This window comes from Poecilia reticulata, chromosome 20 (genome assembly GCF_904066995.2).
Source record: "Poecilia reticulata chromosome 20, P_reticulata-male-v2, whole genome shotgun sequence".
Taxonomy (NCBI): domain Eukaryota; kingdom Metazoa; phylum Chordata; class Actinopteri; order Cyprinodontiformes; family Poeciliidae; genus Poecilia; species Poecilia reticulata.
Genome location: NC_088849.1, coordinates 25,514,300 through 25,534,535, shown reverse-complemented (window position 1 = coordinate 25,534,535; position 20,236 = coordinate 25,514,300). Strand labels below are relative to the sequence as shown.

The following is a 20,236-nucleotide window of genomic DNA, read 5'->3' as shown; positions in this document are numbered from 1 at the left end:
GATGGACAGATGGATGATGGATGGATGATGGATGGATGGATGGATGAACAGATGGATGAACAGATGGACGGATGAAAAGATGGATGGAGTCAATCCACTTTGACTCTTTTAACTGATTTATATTAAAGGATATTTCTGAAGTTTCCCAGAATGAACCTGCTGGACGTTTGAGTCTAAACTTAAATTATTTATAAACTTTAAAGTCTTTAACATCAACGTTTTTACTGTTTCAGCTAAAAAATTTTATGTGTACTTTTAGAGTTAAGGACCACAAAAACATCCATGGAATAATTTGCAAACACTTCTGTTTTTATTAAATATAAAAATGTGACAATTTAACAAACATCTGAGCAGACAGACGGACGTCCTGAGAGCTCAGATTGGTTCGGTTCTGTTCAGCAGCAACTCTTGTCTCTCTGGGTCGGATAACTCAGCGGTACCTGCTGCGTCTTGGTTTTACTGCAGGATCTCTGTGGGGACGATCCAGACCACGATGGAGGCGCTGCTGTCCACAGACGCCAGCGTCTGCAGGTATCTGAGGTGCAGAGCCACCGGCGACAGTTCGGACGCCGCCGCCCTCAAAGTACGAGACGCCTTCAGTTCCCCTTCAGCCACGATCATCTGAAACACAGAGATGCTTAAAAGCCAACACAAACATCACAAATAATCCAACCCTTAGCATGACAACAACTCCACACATAGAAATATCAGACATTCGTGTTTAACAAAATGTGAATAAGTTCATTATTTAGTACAAAATCCTCATCGTTCCCTTTAGTTACTGACATTAATGAGGGACTCAGAAAACAAAAACAACAGAAACTGAAAGAAAAAAACTCAATTGATGAACTGAAACTAATGGCAAAGAAACAAGAAACAGGGGTGTCCAAAGTGTGGCCTGTGGGCCATTCGTGGGGCTTGAAATGATTTTGTTTGGCCCACAACCACAAGTCATGAACGGCAAAAATCTGGCAAACAACAAAACAATTAATGACCCAAAAAATGTGGAAATGACCTGTTTTTCTTTTAATCAGGCAGCAGATCATGTGTGGCGTTGCTCATATCCTTCCTCCTCCTTGCTCTGTGCTAAGCTGAAGCTAGCAGAGGCTGTCATGAATGCTAAGGCTAGTTAGCATAGCCTTTGCTAGGCGCATACATGAGATTGATTGACAGCCTCCTGGCTCTGATTGTTTGTCTTTGCATTTCTTCAGTAGTTCAGGAAGGTCGGAGGTTTGAACAAATATGTAAAACCTATTTTTTAAAGTTTCATGTTGCAGCTTTCAGGTAACAGTGAGTGTTGTCGTGGTGAACAGGGTAGGTGCTGTTACTGCAGCGGTACCATCGCCCGGCCCATCCTCTCAGCCTCGGCCTCTGCGGCCAGGCAGCGCTGCAGGCTGATGGGAACCCTCAGATCTCTGATCTCCACTCGCTGCACCTGAACGCCCCACAGCCAGGAGCTGGTGTGCAGCACCTCCTGCAGTACGTGAAGCAGTAAAATCATTTTTAACCCTGATGTAGAGCTGAACTGTGGCAGCTTGGCTGTGTCTGACCTCCATTCTTGTGGCTATGCTGGACCGCTGCGTCAGCAGGTCTGTCAGCGTGTGAGCGCCCAGCGCCGCCCTGAGGCTCGCCTGAACCAGCCAGAGTGTGGCGACACAGCCATTCTGCACCCGGGTGAACCACAGGGTGGGATCCACCACGCGGTAAAACACCACCGCGTCCACCAGTAACGGGACGCTGTCTGCTGTTAGAACCTGCAGGACGGAGGAGGAAACGTCTGATATGACCTTCAGGTTTTACCACAGACGGTCACAGCCAGTGAACAACAAGAGAAACAACAAATGGCCAAGGAGAAATAAATCTAAACCAAAATGCTGAGATTAATATAACGTATTTCCAAATTCTCTGATGCCAAAATTAGTAAATTTAAAAATCTTTTCATCACTAAAGACATAATTTTAAACAGTATTTAAATCATTAAGATATTTTCTGACATTATAAAATCAGACATTTGCAAGAAAAAGTGGCATATCTCCTCAGAATGAGATGATGAATGATGGAGATGCATCTCTGGATCTTTTCCAGAATGTTACATTTCCATTCTGAGTTTTTCTAGAATTTTGCAGATAGAGTTTGCATTTAGAAGGTGTTGTATGCTGAACAGAAATGTAACTGATATATTGAGGAAAAGTGAAGTTAAGTTCAAGAATAAAATCAACAACCTTATTCTAACTTATACTCTGTTTGACACAAACACATTTAACATGTAGCTGTAAATAAATGCATGCAGCAGTAACTGTTTAATGAGCAGAGACCTGATGAGGGCAGAGGTAGGCGGAGAAAGTTCGAAGGTCAACCTTCTGAACGTCGTCCAACCAGGGAATGAACCAGATTAAACCTGCAGATCCAGAGTCGGAACCAAACCAACAACATATGTTTTACAGCCTCAGAGAAGAGTTTTCCTGTTCAGTGTCTTAAAATGTCAGAGTAATCAATGTATTCATTAGTAAAATAATTAAAAACAAAACGACTGCAGTCTGAGTTAAACAGAAAAAAATACCAGGTCCTTTCGCTGGTCCTTTAACGACCCGGCCCAGTCTGAAGATGACAGCCCTCTCATACTCCAGGACAACCTGCACCACAGACACTCTGCATCAGTTAAAACACTGATTCAGAAAGGATATGAAAACACTTTCAAAATGGGCTCAAATTATGACAAGTGAGGATATTTATCTAGGAATGAGTGAAGAATGAAATACATTTGATCAAAGTTGTGCTCTACTCTTGCTTATAAATGATTTTAAACAAAACTCATGGTGCCTGCATGATGGTGCAGTTGGTAATCATTGTAGTCTGCAGCAAGATTTTGAAATAAATCTGGTTAAAAACCTTAAAAACGCACAGTTATCACCCTTTATAAATTTAATAAAATTCACACTAATCTCAAGATTTAAGAGAAAATATCATTACTGTAAAATAATCATTTCTAGACTGTGTAGTGTTCAAGCTAGACATATATTTTAGTGAAAAATCCAAACAAAGTCTAAAAACTATTCCCCTTTTTTTTAAAAAATAGTTTGAAAGTTAAAACAAAACTACATATATTTTAGGAGAATCGCCATAGAATAATTCTGACCAGGTTTAACTTATCTATGGACCCCATATCAGGTTGCTTAGAGCCAAAAAACACATCTTCCTACAAGTATTAAAGGTTGCAAGTATATAGAATAGTGTTTTATGGAAACTGTCATTAATGTAAAATATTAAAGCAAAGGTCTGACCTGTGTAGGTTGTGTGTGATATTTTTTTTAAAGTTTCGTTATTTTCAAATCTCGTGTTCTTTATTCCCAAATTCTGTCCAACATTGAGATTTTTCAACTTAATTATATAATTTATGATTAAATAGACTGTTACAAAATGATCCGGCTCATGTTTGACCATTTAAGTGTTTTATATCTATGACTAAAGCGAACAGAAGGCGGTCCGGGCCAGCTGAACGCACTGGGGCAGCCATCTTTAACCGGGTGCTTCCGTTTGCTTTTGCGTTACCTGAACACAGCTCCACGCTGTCAAGGGGAAGGTGAGGAGGATGAAGAGCACCGACAGGAACGTCAACACCGCCCCCAAGACGCCCAAAACACCGCCCCGTCTCACTTCTCCACCTGCACACACCAACAGAGGCAGTTAAACCACCCTTCACCTCCAGCTAATCACGGTAAAATCCCGCTAACGGCTAAATGTAGCGACCTGTTCCATGATCGGAACCACCAGCAACTCCAACCTTGTTATAAATACCGGTCATTATCCTTCAAACTACTGATAAATATGTCTGTTTCAACATAGAGCTTCACTAAAAACAACTGGAAATGTGTCCTCAATGTTAACCATGATAAACGTCTTATTTCATTACACTTAAATTAAATAGCTTTCAAAAACGTTTTTGCAACAGTGTTGCGTTTGCCCCGCCCCCACGGGATGTAGACGGCGAGCTGTCACTTAGCAACCGGAGGATGCGTCCTCAGAGCCGTGGGCGCCCTCTTCAGGTCACAATGAGAAGTTACGGTATTTACCTAAGGGAAACGTTTAGATTATTTTCGTTCTTATTTACGGCTTAGTTTATCAGTAAATGACACAACACCAACTTAATAAAACATTTTATTTTATCTTAGAATAAAATAAATGGAAATACAGCAAATTAATAATAATAATAGTAATGATCAAAAGCAAACCTGCAAAGTTTAGAAAATCTTTAGCAAAACTCAATTGTTCCAAATTACTTAAAGAAATACAAAGGAAACAATTTTCCCCACCGTTTTAAGTAAAAACATGAGACTTTCTAAAAATGACATACATAAAACATGTTTTTTTTTTATTGTGGAATATGTGTAAATTTATATTCTGTATTTTATAACAACACTATTTCACACACAATATGGTTTCCAGTTTAATTGGAATCGGAAGTGTCAACATGGTCTAACTGACTTCACTTATTCACTCTGACTGGAGAGACAGAGAGTAAATAAACATGGTTTCCTCACTAATCACAGTCAACCAGAAGAGGGCTCCCTGCTCACTGCTTGTGCATCTATTGGCCTGCTGCGTCTTATTATTGGATCAATAATTAGATGATTAGATTAATTTTAACTTGCTGGTATAGGCTTGAATGTGAATAAATGGGAGCCTTTTACCGTTGTGACTGAAACTTTCTAGGCTGACTGATATTATCTTATCAATAGTTTGTTTTGCACATCTTAGCAAATTTTCTAAAAGCGCATGCTAGGAAAATAAAAAGTTAATCAAGATAAATATATATTTTTTGTCTGTTTCTTGATGAAGTCAAAGACAAAATTCTTTAGAATTTTACCGTTGTCCTCTTAGAGGCGGGGTGGGGTGTGTGTGTGTGTGTGTGTGTGTGTGTGTGTGTGTGCGTGTGTGTGGGGGGGGGGAGGAGAGGGGGGCGTCCTAAAAAGTCGCTTAACTTTCATTGCTTTGGGCCGGCTATACCCAAAAGGGCATGTAGTTTAGAACAGTAAAGTGAATAGTTTTAAAAAATAATAATAAAGAAAAAAGCAAGAAATGAAAAATTTACCTGAATTGAATTGAATTAAACTGACCTGAATCTAAATGAACTGAACTGAATCTAAATGAACTGAACTGAATCTAAATGATCTGAACTGAACTGAATCTAAATGAACTGAACTGAATCTAAATGATCTGAACTGAACTGAATCTAAATGAACTGAACTGAATCTAAGTGAACTGAACTGAATCTAAGTGAACTGAACTGATTCTAACTGAACTGAGCTGAATCTAAATGAACTGAGCTGAATCTAAATGAACTGAACTGAATCTAAGTGAACTGAGCTGAATCTAAATGAACTGAACTGATTCTAACTGAACTGAGCTGAATCTAAATGAACTGAACTGAATCTAAATGAACTGAACTGAATCTAAGTGAACCATTCTGCCACACATTGCAGGACAGTGACTACGTGTGAAGTTGCTGCTTTTATGAAACCTGGTCGTTCATTTTCATACAATAACTGTTTTTATTTTGATAATATTTTTTAGCTCAGTTCCCTTCAGGGAGCTTGAAGCTTTCTTGCTTCCTCAGCACCATGACAGTTTCTGACAGTTTCTGACAGTTTCTGACCCGTTCTGCCGGTAAGCTTCGCTGTTATCTGCTGCTCATCTTTTAGTTTCCATTTATGTGTCTCATTGTGACACCTAACTTCCTGTGAAACTGCGAGAACCACATGTTTGTTTCCTGATGCCCTCTCAGTGAGCGCTCTGCTCTGCACCTCCAGGCAGCAGCGAGAGCTGACCGGGCCGGCTCTGTTCTGGAGCAGTTCTGGGTTTAACCGGGTCGTGGTTCTTACCGTTTTCAGGGCTGTTTGTGAAAGCAGAAGCTCCTGCGCCGTGCAGGTGGATGTCGGCCTGTCGGCCCGCGGCCCCCGTTTGCCATGGCAGCGGCTCTGCCGGAGTGTTACCATGGCGCCATGACCAAGAGGGAGTGTGAGGAGGTTCTGGGGAGGAAGAACAAGGACGGCGCGTACCTGATCCGAGAGAGCGAGACCATCCAGGGAGCGCTGTGTCTCTGTGTCTAGTGAGTAAAACTCAAATCAGGTGGTTTATTGATCTGATCTGTGTTTCAGATTCAACAAAGCAGATCTGAAACACACTGCAAAAAATCATTTGGTTTAGTTTATAGTGCAAATATCTTTCTTCACTTAATTAACCTTAAATGAAACATTAATAGGGATCTTTCAATTTCTTAATAATTCCTTAATATTGATAAAAAAGTATTTGTTCCGCTGGCAGATAATAACCTGGAAAAATGTCTTTTTATTAGTGGAATAATCTGCCAGCGGAACGGGAACTTTTTCAGCAATGGTAGGAAATTATTCATTTTCAACAAGTTTAATTTGTCTTATTTTAAGTGCAATAAGATATTGACCAAAACTACTTGGTGAGATTTTGTACTTTTGCAGCGTTCACCTAATTATTTTAGCTTCTTTTAAGCCTTTTAAAGTTTTTTTTGAGATCTTTGGCTTGTTTTCCTTCAGAAGGAAATTATTTGTAACCTGAAAAGTTACTTGTAAGTTTGTTTTGTCTTATTTTACTGAGATATTTTCACAAGAAACTAGACCGAAAATAGCTGGTAAGTGTTTGTGTTTTTACAGTGCAGATGTTGGACGGAGCGTCCCCTCACCATCCCCTGCAGGGCGCTTGGTTCTGTACTGCAGCTGCTTCTGTTAAAATGCAAACTAATGAGTTTATTTCCACTGTAGATGTAGAGGTCAACCAGCCTGAACAGCATTTGTGATTAATTATCAAAAACGACAATATTTATCGTCTTGATCTTTAGTATGAAATGTACAGTAAAAATGTGATGTGCAGCATAAACTGAAAGACGAAATCTTACCGAGTTTTGAATCTAGTTTCCAGTGCAGATATCTCAGTACATTTGAAATAAGACAAACTAATACACAGAAGCTTGTTTTATGCCAATAATGTCTTAATATTGATGAAAACAGGCCCAGGTCCTCTGGCAGATTATTTCACTTATAATAAGTCATTTTTCCCTTTTATAAGTAAAATAATCTGCCGATATTATTACTTCTTATTTACTTAAAACAAGCTTTTATATTTTGCTGAAAAGTTACGTGTAAGTTAGTTTGTCTTGTTTCAAACATTCTAACATATTTACACTGGAAACAACACAAATACTTGATAGGATTTTGTGTTTTTGCAGCTGATAAATCACTTAAAAATGTGAATGTTTGAGCAGTTTTTGGCTTTAAAACAATCCTGTTTGTGAAACATGTTCATCCCCATGGATTTATTTGCTTCTTATGTTTTAGACCATCAACCATGTTTTGGTTTAGCAAACACAAAACCTGACCAAGTATTTTGGTCTAGTTTCTACGGTAAATGAAATAAGACAAAACGAACTTACAAGTACATTTTTCGTGAGAAATTGACGCTTATTTTATGCCAATAATTCCCTAATATTGATAAAAACATTCTAGTTCCACTGGTAGATTATTTAACTTATAAAAAGACATTTTTCTATGTTTTGAGTTAAATAATTTTCCGGGTCTGTAATTCATTTGCCTCCGAACCGTTTGTCTAAAGAAACCAGTAATGAGACGTTTTTAGGCTAAATAAAGCCAAACTAAATTTATTGTACAAAAATGTCAAAATTTGCACAAAAAATAAAAAGATAGAACCTTAAATAAGCCACAGATTATCAGGGAAAAAGTTTATTTGGGTGAATTTCCCTTCAATGTTGGCACAGAGCGAGACGTTGACGTTAAATTACGCTTTGCACAAGGTCAGCCTTGTGACCTTTGCGGCAGGTTTTCCCATTTCTCTGTCTGGATTCTGTAGAATAAATGCCACCGGTGACAGAGAAACCTTAAAAAAGAGAAGTGTGGAGACTTCTCTTCTTTTGGCCTCTGAAATTAGAAACTTCAAACAGCAGGAATGCTAAAAGCTTTTCCTGCTGAATATTGCAATCAGAGCTGTTAAAAAATAAAAGCGAGTATGTAGAGAAGAAGGACTTAAACACTAACCTAATTTTCAGACTTACTGCCTCTGAGCAGCATCTGGTTTCTAAAACCCAAAGAGTGAATCTGCTGCAGAGAGGAGACTCTCATAAGTTAGTGTTTTTAGTGTTTGGATTTGGTGACCTTCCAGGAACTCGGGTTTCATTGTGGCTGCTGGCAGGGTGTTAACGTTTGACGTGATACATGCAGATTAGTTTGCATGTGTTGTTGAAGTGGACAGAAAAATAGAAATAGCATCTGCAGGAAGTGAACTGAACAAAAATTAGAGAAGGAAGTTTGTGAATGTCGCAGGTCATTCACAAATGAGTCGACACAACCTGCTGGTTTTTCCTGGATAGAAATTCAGCTAATTTCACCGATGAACTGAAGTTGATAACTGGATGAACTGAAATCACAAAGATCCTCCAGATGATGAGTTAACATAAAGAAACTGAATTATTTCACTTAGTTTTTAGCATTTTATGAAGTTTACAGTGCGCAGTGGTGCAGTTGGTAGAGCTGTTGCCTTGCAGCAAGAAGGTTCTGGGTTCGATTCCCGGCCCCGGTCTTTTTGCATGGAGTCTCCATGTTCTCCCTGTGCATGGTGGGTTTTCTCCAGGTACTCCGGTTTCCTCCCACAGTCCAAAAACATGACTGTCAGGTTAATTGGTCGGTCTAAATTGCCCCTAGGTGTGAGTGTGTGTGTGCATGGTTGTTTGTCCTGTGTGTCTCTGTGTTGCCCTGCGACACACTGGCGACTTGTCCAGGTGACCTGTCCAGGTGACCCTGTCCAGGGTGACCCTGTCCAGGGTGACCCCGCCTCTCGCCCGGAACATTAGCTGGAGAGGCAGCAGCACCTCCTGACCCCACTGAGGGACAAGGGAGCAAGAAAATAGTTGGATGATGTTCAGAGCTGTTGTTAATATCTTGATGTGATCTGTTGACAGTTGTGGTAGTTTAATGGCAATAACCACAAATTGGAGCTGTGAGTGTTTCTGGCACATTTTATGGTAAAATTAGACAAATATGAGGATTTTTAACAGTTAAATGTATTTACACTTTCACAACTATTAAAAGGCAAGTGCCAGCCATGACTAATTATTATGTTTTAAGTTATATTTTTGTGTTGTTGATAATCACCAACCACTTACAGGGCAGAAATTAAGAAAAATGTTAATCTGGCATAATTTAATCTGCCCTTGTCAAGTCAAATTAACAGAAAGTCAAGTTTTAAGGCTACAAACGCAAAAAGATGCAGGAGAGAAGATGAGCACTTCAAACATTTAAACACTGCGGAAAAATTTATTGCAGTTTAGTTTACAAACTAAATTTTTAGTTTGGCACATTGTACATATTTTGTAAAATATGTACAAAATATGTTTGTACATATTTTACAAACATATTTTAGTTTGTAAAATATGTAGTTTTACAAACTAAATTTTTAGTTTGTAAAACTACATATTTATCTTGTGAATTAAATATTTATCTTGCTAACTAATTAGCTAGTTTGGCGCTAATTATTTAGCTTGTGAAGTTAAGAGTTAGCTTGCTGATTGAATATTTAGTTTGTAGCTAAATATTTGGCTTTCTAACTAAATAATCAACCTGTAAACTAGATATTTAGTTTGTTCATTCAATATTTAGAATGGAACTGAATCTTTTACTTGCTAACTAAATAATTTAGAGCTAAATATTTAGTTTGCAAACTGAATATGTTGCTGTCTATATATTTTGCCTGAAACTGTGACATTTGTAAATGAATGAATAACCTTCTAACAGGCTAAATAACTCTAATTATTGCTGTTAATTTTTTTGCTGTGTAACTTTGCAAACGGTTCCCTGTAGACTTTGATCCAAATTAAATTCAAATTATTTTCCTGATTCTTTATTAAATCATTGTACTTGCTTACTGTACTGTCACCAAACCCACAAGTCAAATAAAAACAGAAATCCCAAAATAAATCTGACAATCACATAAATTATATGTGGGTGTTTAGAAACTCTAATCATGTCTAGTGCAGGTGTTGAACCTACTCAGGAATATCAAATAAAAGGAGGAAACCAACTGAGCCCTGAGGGACACCATACAGCGGTGGTTTTACACCGATCCTGTTGGTGGAACCACTTATAGCTAACTGACCATCAAGCCAGCAGCAGAATACAGAACCAACAAGAATAACATGATGCACCGAGCAGAGAAGCACGACAGCAGAGAAGAAGCCTGAACGTTTAGATGTGTCTTTGCATTTTCACGTTTTTATTCCTGGTGTGATTCTTGTAAAATCCATATTTATCTCTAGACAAGCAAGATCAATAAAAACGTGTAGCTGGAACCAAATCACCTGCTGAACTGTATTCATTAGTCTCAATAAAAAAATAACTGTTATTTTTATTTCATTTATTTCATTTTCAAGTCAGTTCAGTTCAAAATAAATCAAAATAAAATGTAGTCTTGACTCGAATTGTCCTAGTACGTCTAAATAAGAGATTCTGTGATGCTCCAGTAGCAGTCAGTCTTGCAGTGTTTCTGAATAGGCCTCTGACTGAAGGCCAGTGCCGTATGGCTGTTATGACATGCTAACATTGCAATATCAGCCCTGCAGAGATTATATTCCACAGCAACATGTTCTAGACGACGCCATCAGCTGCTATCTAACTCTGCTGTTCCACCTCCTTTGCTTTTGTTCCTCTTTAAATCTGCCTCTGGACTTTTGGTTAGAAAGCAGAGAGACGTCACTATGAGAGACGGTTTGAACTTCCTCTTCTCTCTGCTCACATTCACCTCTTCTGGGATTTGTGGTCAAAGGTCAGGTATTATTTGAACATTTATGATGCTAATGACCTAAATCCAGCTGCAAAACAACACGTGGTTACCATGGTTACGCGTCATAGCAACTGCCCTAAATAAGGGAAGTGAAAGTAGAAATCTATTGAGCTGCACAGCATCCAGACCCACAATCCTCCAAACACGCAAATGAAAATCAAAAGTGTGGAGAAAGAACCAATCAGAGCTGCTGCACCTTTCTAAAAACAATCCACCTGAAAATGTTCCTTCATGAGACTGACTGTGATTAGATGTGATATTTCACTGCAAAATAAGAAGTCCTGAGTGATTTTGGTCTAGTTTTTAGTGCAAATGTCTCAGTAAACTTGAAATACGGCAAAACTAACTGATGAACCACATTTCAGCCACATGAAGCTGCTTTTATGTAAATAATATCTTAACACTGATGAAATATTATTAGCTCCACTGGTAGATTATTTCACTTAAAACTGGAAAAATTTCATTTTAGCTGTGATTTTAGCGGAGCTAGTGATTTTTTAACCAATATTAAGGAATTATTGACTTAAAACAAGCTCCTTTATCTTGCTGCAAAGTGACCTTAAGTCAGTTTTATTTTACTTCAAATGTACTAGAAACGAGACCAAAAATACTTTGTAAGATTTTGTGTTTTTGCAGTGTTTCTCGTGTAGTTTTCAGCATTCAGTTGCATTTTCTGCGTTTTTTTAAATTTTATTTAAAAACACACATCTGGATTCTTGAAGGGCTGGTTGCTCATTGAATGGAAACTGAGTGGAACCAGTGAGTCTGGCTGAGTTTTGTGAGTGAAGCTGCTTTGCATGGCTGGCTGCCGCCAGAGAAGCGGTTGGTTTCTTTGTTCTTTATATTTTTAGAAACCCCAGCTCGTCGTCGCCGTCGTTGCTCCACACTTTGATGAGGTGAGGCTGAGGTTTAGCTGCGGTTGAGCTTTGCATTCATCTTGTTCCAAAACGTGCTTGCAAGTGTATTTTCACACAAAGAAAAATGCATCTAACGCACCGAAAATCATGCAGACGCCGTGGCCGGGTGATGAAAGGCATCGGATGATGCAGACAGACTAGATCTACTCTTCTTCCTGCCAGGGGTCAAAGGTCAATCAACTCTGTGTCTGCTGCAGGTCACTTCTGGTTCTCTGGACCTGGTTTAAGGTCAGGAAGGGGGCAGCTAACATCTCTGCAGACCCCACACATGCTGGACACAAACTGTTTAGAATGTCAGGTCGTTGCTAGTATAAAAAAACAGCTTATTTTATCTCCCTTTTCATATATTTATGTTTAAAATGTCATTCTTGTTTGTGTGCAGAAACTCGAGTGAAGTTGGATCTAGGGATGGTGGATATGAATGCAAAGCTTTATCACAAAACTGTGTCACAATAAAAATGACGATAAAAAAAATTAACTAGTTCTTTTAGGTCTCTGTAGGATTTAATCACATTGTCAAATTCATCAATATTTAATCATACACCTTTATTGAAGAAGCAGTGGATTAAAAATAGTAAAATAATAATCCCGACAGACCGTTTTAGGAATTTTTAAACATGATTAATTGGAAATAGATTTATCACGATAAATGGTAAACGATATAATAAAAGCCCAGTCAAACACTAGAGATATGATTAATGTTGCGTCAAACATGGTGAGTGACTTTAATCTTCAGTTTTAAAGCAGAATCATTGCTGATTAACACGGAAAACGGTTTTCTGCGATACTTCCTCCAACTCATCCCTCACTAACAGACGTCTTGTTTTCTCTTTGCAGCAAACAGAAGGTGGTTTATACCTACAGAATCCTGCAGGCGCACAACGGAAACTACACCCTGCTGGTAACAAAAACACCTTTACATTTTCAATATGTCGTCTCTTTGATTAATAAGCTGCTGCCTCTGGCTCTCTCCCTGCTCCACATTACATACTTATTTATTCGTGATTATTAATAGATGAACTTAGCTACTTTAGACTCGGTTCAATTGGGGAACAAAACTTGCAACGTTTGTTATATTTTCAACTGCCCTGAATCAAACCTACTAAACTCATTGAACAACCTGTTCCCCTCCTCACCTGTGGGGGCGCTGCACCAAGAACCACCAAAGGAAATGACACAAAAATCTTCTGAAGACACTGAGCGCAACTCCCTTCTTTACAAAACGTAAAAAAATGGAGTGGCGTCAGATTGTAGCGATTGTATCCGCTTTGCCTTTGGTAAAAGACCACGAGCTATTTCTCCCGCTAGCGCTAAGCCACGGCGTTTGCTTTGATTGTTTTTACCCAGAATGCCCTGCGCTGTAAATCCACTATTGATGCTCATTGCTTAATTTAAATGATTAAGGAGAACGTCCTTTAAGGTTTGTTAAAACTAAATGTTTCTGAGCAAAATTCAGTGTTAAGTTTAGAAAATTAAGATTTTTTTTCATGCAAGTTGAATAAAGAAATTATGTTCTTCTAACTTAAATAATTAAAATTGATAATGTGAGTGAATATAACGCTGAGCTATTTGGTTTAAGTTCTGTACTTTAATTACCCAGTTACACAACAAACCAGTAGAAAAACAAAGCAAATGTTTGTGTTTCTGAGTAAAGTTCAGTATTATTGATCTTCTCTTTGGATCGATCAGCTCATCTCTATGGAGTTACAGCAACTCACAATTATTTTTCTAGTTGAGTTTAGTTGAATTTTCATGCCTGGAGGTGAAAATCATTTTGAGGTTCAACCACCTTCAAACTCTATTTCCACAGCAACAAAATGCAAAACGCTTTTTAACAGCTGTTCTCACACTGATTATGATCCGTTAATGAAATAATGCGTTTGGTTGGCAGCAGCTCACCCACAGCTTTTCCATTAAACTAATTCTGGTTCAATAAATGTGTGAAAAAACAAGTTTTTTTGGTCTTAGATGAAACTAACTTACAAGTGATTTTTCAGCAGCTTGTTTTCAGTCAATAATTACTTATTTAAAAAGTTCTGGTTCTATTGGTCGATTATTCCGCTTGTAACATGAGGAAAATATGTTGTTGAAGGTTAAATTGTATGTCAGTGGAACTAGAACTTTTCATTAATAGTAATGAATTACTAGCTTAAAGAAGCTCTTATGTTTTGTTTTAATGTTATTTGTAAATAAATTTGTGTTTTATTTCTAGTGTAGTAAGATATTTGGACTAAAAATACCTGGTAAAATGTTGAGTTTTTGCAGAAACTCTGTTTCCTGTTACAGAAATATCAAATTCTAGCACAGAATTATTTAAAAGGATCTTAATTTGATTCATGTCATCAAACAGATGAATAAAATAGATTGGAAATTTTGGGTTTCATTAAGATGTCAGAGTATTTCAGGAAGAAATCAGCATTTCACCCCCATGAAGGAAACTTTCCCCCACAGCAGAGGAAAACATTTAGCTTGTTTCCACACACTGAGTGACGTCAGAGCTAATAAAACACGACGAGCGTCGGCCAGGCGATGCTGGCGCTGCCCACGTGCCAGACGTGCCATGTTAAGGTTAAAGGTCAAATGAGGTAGATGCATGGAAAAAGGATGGGTTTGTTGTTTTGACAAAACTCAGTTAATTGATTCATAAAAGGATTTAGGAAAGTTTCAATATTTCTTATCTTTACGTCACCCAGCTTTATTTTTTTAAGGTTTCATTGCTCTGGTGGCCTTTATTTGAAAGTAGTTCAACAGGAAACAGGAAACGAGAGAGGAGGCATGCGGCAAATGTTGCTAGGCTGGGAATCGAACCTGCGACCACCGGCATGAAGCCTATGGCCTCAATACAGGGATTGTGATTTTCCCCAGCGCCACCCAGTTTTACTTCATTTGATTATTTTGCTTTTTATTTAATAAAAAAATTATAATATTTATTTCCATTTTATTCTGTTTTTTCTACTTAATTTTAAATTAATATTTAAGCTTTAAACACACACACACATATATATATATATATAGAATTTTTTTGCTCATCTTGTTTTATGATTATTTGTTACACATTTGAAACTTAACATTTTAATATATTTTTGTTAATATTGTTGTTTTATCTTTTTGCATCACTTTGTTTTCAGTTTTTTCTTCATTTTTGTTTTGTGACACATTTGCAGTTTAAATTCTTAACGTATTTTTCATCAATATTATCTTTTGCATAGCTTTGTTCTCAGATTTTTACAATTTGTATTAAGTTTTTATTAATACAGTTATTTTTCCATATTCACAATATGAAATGTATTATTATTTTTACATGAATCCTCTTTTTCTATGGTTTGTTCTCATTTATTGTTTTAACATTTTGTTAAAATTTTTCTTATTGAGTTTACCTGTTGCTTCATGTTGGATTGTGCATTTAAAACATTTTGTTTTGACATTTTTTACTGTATTTGCTGATGAAAATATTAAGTTATTGGTCCCAGATTTGTTGCACCTTCAGCTTCTTCATGTCGTTTTTCTGTGTCGCTCCACAGACAGCAGGAGGTTTGCAGGAAACATATTTTAAGACTCTGGGTGATTTAATCCGTAACTACAAGAGGAAGAACCAGGGTCTGGCCGTTCATCTGCGCCACGCGGTGAAAAAGAAAACGCCCATGTTGATCCAGCCGCCGAGGAGACCAGAAACACAACCTGAAGCTTCAGCTGGAAGATCATCTGGAGGATCAGCTGGAGGATCAGCTGGAAGATCATCTGGAGGATCAGCTGGAAGAACAGCTGGAGGATCGGGTGGAGTGTGGGGCGGAGCCTGGGGCGGAGCGTCAGGCGGACACTCATTGCAGAGAGGAGCTGCTCCTTTACCTGAAGAGGATAATGACTATGAGAGTATGTGAAATGTTTTCTCTTGGTTACCTGCAGCGTTCGTTTACTGTCTGTTTTCTAATTTAACTTCTCTGTTTTACTGCAGATGCTCCAAATTCAGATTATGTGGAAGTTATTCCAGATTAACTCTCAAGCAAACCTCAAACCGAAGGACAACAAAAACACAGACTGAACTTTATTTGGGATTAGAGATGCTTTATTTTTTATACGAAGCTCTGAGGAGATTTGTTGCATTTGCACAATTTCGGTTAAAAAGACTGAAAAGGTGTGTTAATGCAGAGTGAATTTCCTCCCAATTGTTTCTTCTCACCTCATTCCTGTCAGTGCAGAAGAAGAAGAAAGAGGAAGAGGAGGAGAAGTACTGCACTGAAATGAAAAAACTTTCCATTTAGCTTGGCATTTTGTTTTACTCCTGTCAGTCAAAACATTGATATTTAATATTCATTTCATTTTAATAATACATTTTTGTGCTGTTTGTTCTGATGTGTATAAAATAAACTTTACCTGAACGACATTAAAGGGTCATAAGCTGAAAAGCAACAAAAATATCTGCAAGAATTTAAATTCCTTCTTTCAACACCAAGAAGGACGTCAAGTGATGCTAACATCAGCAAAACATTTCCTCATGAACGAGAACTTTATTGACATAAAACAAGCTCCTATATCTAATCAAAAGTTACCAGTTAACCAGTTTTGTCTTGTTTAAAGTGTACAAAGATCATAAACAAACCATTTATGATTTAAGGTAACGTTTTCTGTTTTTGCAGTTTGCTTTTGACAGCAACTTTTTCTCAACAATAAAACTGAAACCTCAGAAAATAAAATCAGTTTAAAGAAATCTTAGATCGAATCAGCAAACCTGAGGCCCAGAAATGCAGAAAAAGTTCAGACTGAGACGTTCAGCTGACATGTGGCGTCTCCAAGAAGGCCAAAGAAAGTAAAAGGACATTTAAACCTAAAACTTGATTCAATAAATAATTTCTAAATGTTTAGTAGATATTTTTAGATTACCACTCCAATGTAAGGTTTTATAGATAGTTTGTTCTTTTTTTCCAAGTGCAGATATTTTCACCAGAAACTCAAGAAAAATAATTGTAAGAATTAGTTTTTGCAGTGTGAAAAAGCTTTGGTTCTGTGCAGAAATTTCCGATTCACTTCCGATTCAGTTCCTCCAGAAACAAACACCAAGTTTTGTGCAGATTGTGTTTGTTTTGTATTTAGGTTTTTGGGGTGTTTTGGTGCATGGATTGCCAATTCCACCAAGAAGACACCCAGCATGCAGAAAAATGTGAGCCTGTGAAAAGAAGAACTGGACACAGAACAGAACGTATATGTCAGTTAAATGTGGAAGTAGATCGTTTTTACATTGTCATACGAGTCCATAACAAGAAACCAAAGAAAACAACGAGTCACTCCTGAGCCGCAGCAGCAAACCGGAGCGTGTTTGGAGGAACTGAGAGAAACGCAGCGGCAGAAACAACCAGATGCTGCCACCGCTTTGGATTCACACTTTAGCTCATGAAGTCATGAGGACAAACGACTTTACGTGCAAACAGATCGCTGCAGTTCATCGTGTTCACCCAGCTGAACTGGACTTTCTTCTCTGCTCGAGTCCAGCTGAGTTTAAAGATTTAAATCAAGTCTGAAGCCGAAGAAATATGAAATATATTTTGGTCAACCATTAACTTTAACAGTCACACGTAGCGATATCTGACTAAATATTTAGATAGCTAAATAGTTAGCCTACAATTTAGGAAATTAGATTCAATCTAAATAGGTTGAAGCTACAAATTTAGTAATCAACATAAATATTTAGACCAAAAACTAAATATTTAGTCTTCAGCTAAATATTTAGGTAGAAAACTAAATATTAAGCTCTAAAGTAAATAGTTTAAACTAAGAATTTAATATTTAGTCTATAAACTAAATATTTAAATTACTTCTAAAAGAAAACTAAACATTCAGCTCCAAACTGAAGAGTTTGAATCTGTCAGACTGGACCTTTATGAATGCTGCAGCTGCAGTGGAACCGGATCGGACCGGGTAACTTCTGTACAGTCTGTTGTCCGGTTCCGATGACCCGGCGATGCTGCGCAGCTCGTTGTGATTCTCAGCTGCTGCAGATCTTCTTCTTCTTCTTCCCCCGTTTTCCTTTAAAGGTTGTTCTCTGATATGTAGCTTCTGTTCTTTGCTCACCTGAAAACCAGTTTCTCTATTCAACCCTCACATCAGCAAAGCCACATGTGTAAAATACATTTTCATGAAATTCAGCATAATGTTCCGTTTGTGACAGGAATTTTTATTTTCTGTTTTAACTGCCACACATCCATCCATCCATCCATCCATCCATCCATCCATCCATCCATCCATCCATCCATCCATCCATCCATCCATCCATCCATCCATCCACCATCCATCCATCCATCCATTCATCCATCCATCCACACATCCATCCATCCATCCATCCATCCATCCATCCTTCCTTCCTTCCTTCCTTCCTTCCTTCCTTCCTTCCTTCCTTCCTTCCTTCCTTCCTTCCTTCCTTCCTTCCTTCCTTCCGTCCGTCCGTCCGTCCGTCCGTCCGTCCGTCCGTCCTTCCATCCATCCATCCATCCATCCATCCATCCATCCATCCATCCATCCATCCATCCATCCATCCATCCATCCATCCTTAGTCGGGTTGGGAGGTTCTACTGTCTTGTATCAAAGCTTAAACTGGGTTTGCAGATTTCTTGCTCTGTTTCTCACATTAACATTGCTTAATGTTCTGTCCTTTATTAAATATATTGAATTGAATTGATTGGAATATTTTCTCTTTTCTGTAAACATGGTTATGAATGGAAAACCGAATTCCTCTTCAAAATCACTGAAATCCTCTTTTTTCTGTTCAGATGCTCATTTTGAGCTTCAGTTCCCTGAAAAAGATAAAAACACGGCAGCTTTTCGTTATTAATGATCATTTTAATCCAACTTAAAGCTGCTGAAGGAAGTTGACTGTTGCATGCAAGAACCTTTATTTGGGTCAAAATTAAACATTTTCCGCATTTAAACGGCTTTTAGAGACGTAAATTGATAGAGATTTTTTGGTATTATCATTTTGTTGTTACTTTAGTTCATATTCAGTCTAATGTTAGTCAGTTTAAAGTGTTCTCTGCTTTAAACTGTATGTGTGAACTGACCTGGAGGTCACAGCTGCCTGTTATCTTCATGTGAAACAGTTTGACCGAGATTTGAACCGGGCTCAGATCATGGGTCAGATGTTAAATTGTTTTACGACCTTTGCTGTTTCCTCTGCTGTCTTATCTTGCCTATCCTCCCTCTTTGAAGTTTGATAATAAAAGACGAGCTGTATCCAAAGATTGGCAGAACACACGGTGAGCGGCTTGGAGGAGCAGTTCATTGTGCTTTCTCCTTCTGCAGAAGTTTGGCTAAAAACTCATATACGTTGTCTGTGGTTCTCTTTTTCCATGTAGGTTTCAGAAAATACCTAACATAAATAATTTAAAGAAATGACTTTTTATGTTGTTTTAAAATGTTTAAATATAAAAATGAGTTAGTAGGTGATCTGTTCATGATGCACAATCTTACCAAGAACCTGCCAAACAATAACGGAAATGACAAACCAAGATGTTCTCTTCTGTCACACACACCCTGACCTCCTTTTACTTCAACCCTTCAGCTGTATTTTTAACTGTTCAGCCCTCTACACTATCTGTACTTTCTGAAGGTTTAAAAAAGCCTTTTGGGTCTGGGTGGCGCTGAAGGTGTGAATCACATTCCTCACTCTACCATCTACTGGTCAGCTGAAGTGATGCTCTCCTCGTTTATTAGCATGTGAAGCTTGTGCTTCAGTTTAAAGGCGCTGTGCACATGCGACTTTTGCACCTTGAGGGCAGAAAACCTGAACAATAGGATCTCATGTGGCTTCCTTATGCTTTGCATGTTAAAAACCTCGTTACGATCATGCATCAAAGTGCATGAGAAGAGGCTGAAATATGAGTGGCTGTATGGACAAAAACATAACCACACCTCCTGCCTGTTTTCACAACTCTTAGTGACGCTGCTTTCAAGCCCCTTTTGTTGTTTTTCATAGATCTTCTCTAAAATCGAACCGTCTGAAAACTGAGCTGTCAGTTTTACTGTTCAGATTACTTTCAGGCTGCACGTTTAAAAATGTTTAATATTTTATTTCTAATACAACAAGGGGAGAGGGGAACTCAAACAAATAAAACGAGAGAGGCTGTCAAACTGTAGCTCTGGTTTAACCACAGTTTTCTCAGTTTGACGTGTTCAGAAGAATCAGCAGCAGAGCTGAATCACAGAGGCCCACTGACGGGGAGTTTATTCATTCTTATCGTTTTTAAACCCGAGATATTTACTGTTTTAGGTCAAATTAAACAACATACTCTTTTCACAAACGAGGCGATTACCATTATATTATAGACACAACTGTTCAGAACCAACACCAACTCATTCTGATGAAATTATTTATTTAATTTTTACTATTTTTTTTCTAGGCCAGTTATGGTTAATCAATTAAATATATATAATTTACCAAAGTGCACCTTTGCTATAAG

The 20,236-nt window shown here is 37.9% G+C and overlaps 2 protein-coding genes across 3 annotated transcripts; one reads left to right on the top strand and one right to left on the bottom strand.

Annotated features, from left to right (window-relative positions):
- Positions 1 to 288: 288 nt before the first annotated feature.
- On the bottom strand, positions 289 to 3,992 carry LOC103456983 (stomatin-like). Its single transcript, XM_008396872.2, has 7 exons — positions 3,748 to 3,992; positions 3,550 to 3,662; positions 2,561 to 2,633; positions 2,316 to 2,398; positions 1,551 to 1,754; positions 1,340 to 1,474; positions 289 to 621 (listed from the first exon to the last, which is right to left on the bottom strand). Exons 1-7 carry the CDS (start codon positions 3,800 to 3,802, stop codon positions 457 to 459), a joined length of 828 nt encoding a protein of 275 aa, XP_008395094.1. The 5' UTR covers positions 3,803 to 3,992; the 3' UTR covers positions 289 to 456.
- Positions 3,577 to 16,338, top strand: LOC103456982 (SH2 domain-containing protein 1B). 2 transcript variants are annotated; one of them, XM_008396871.3, is made up of 5 exons: positions 3,577 to 3,715; positions 5,889 to 6,106; positions 12,630 to 12,693; positions 15,314 to 15,662; positions 15,745 to 16,337. In XM_008396871.3, exons 2-5 carry the CDS (start codon positions 5,964 to 5,966, stop codon positions 15,783 to 15,785), a joined length of 597 nt encoding a protein of 198 aa, XP_008395093.2. In that variant the 5' UTR covers positions 3,577 to 3,715; positions 5,889 to 5,963; the 3' UTR covers positions 15,786 to 16,337. The 2 variants fall into 2 exon arrangements, with proteins under 2 accessions (XP_008395093.2, XP_081458018.1); XM_081601892.1 differs by lacking the exon at positions 3,577 to 3,715 and having other exon boundaries at positions 5,770 to 6,106; positions 15,745 to 16,338.
- Positions 16,339 to 20,236: the final 3,898 nt, after the last annotated feature.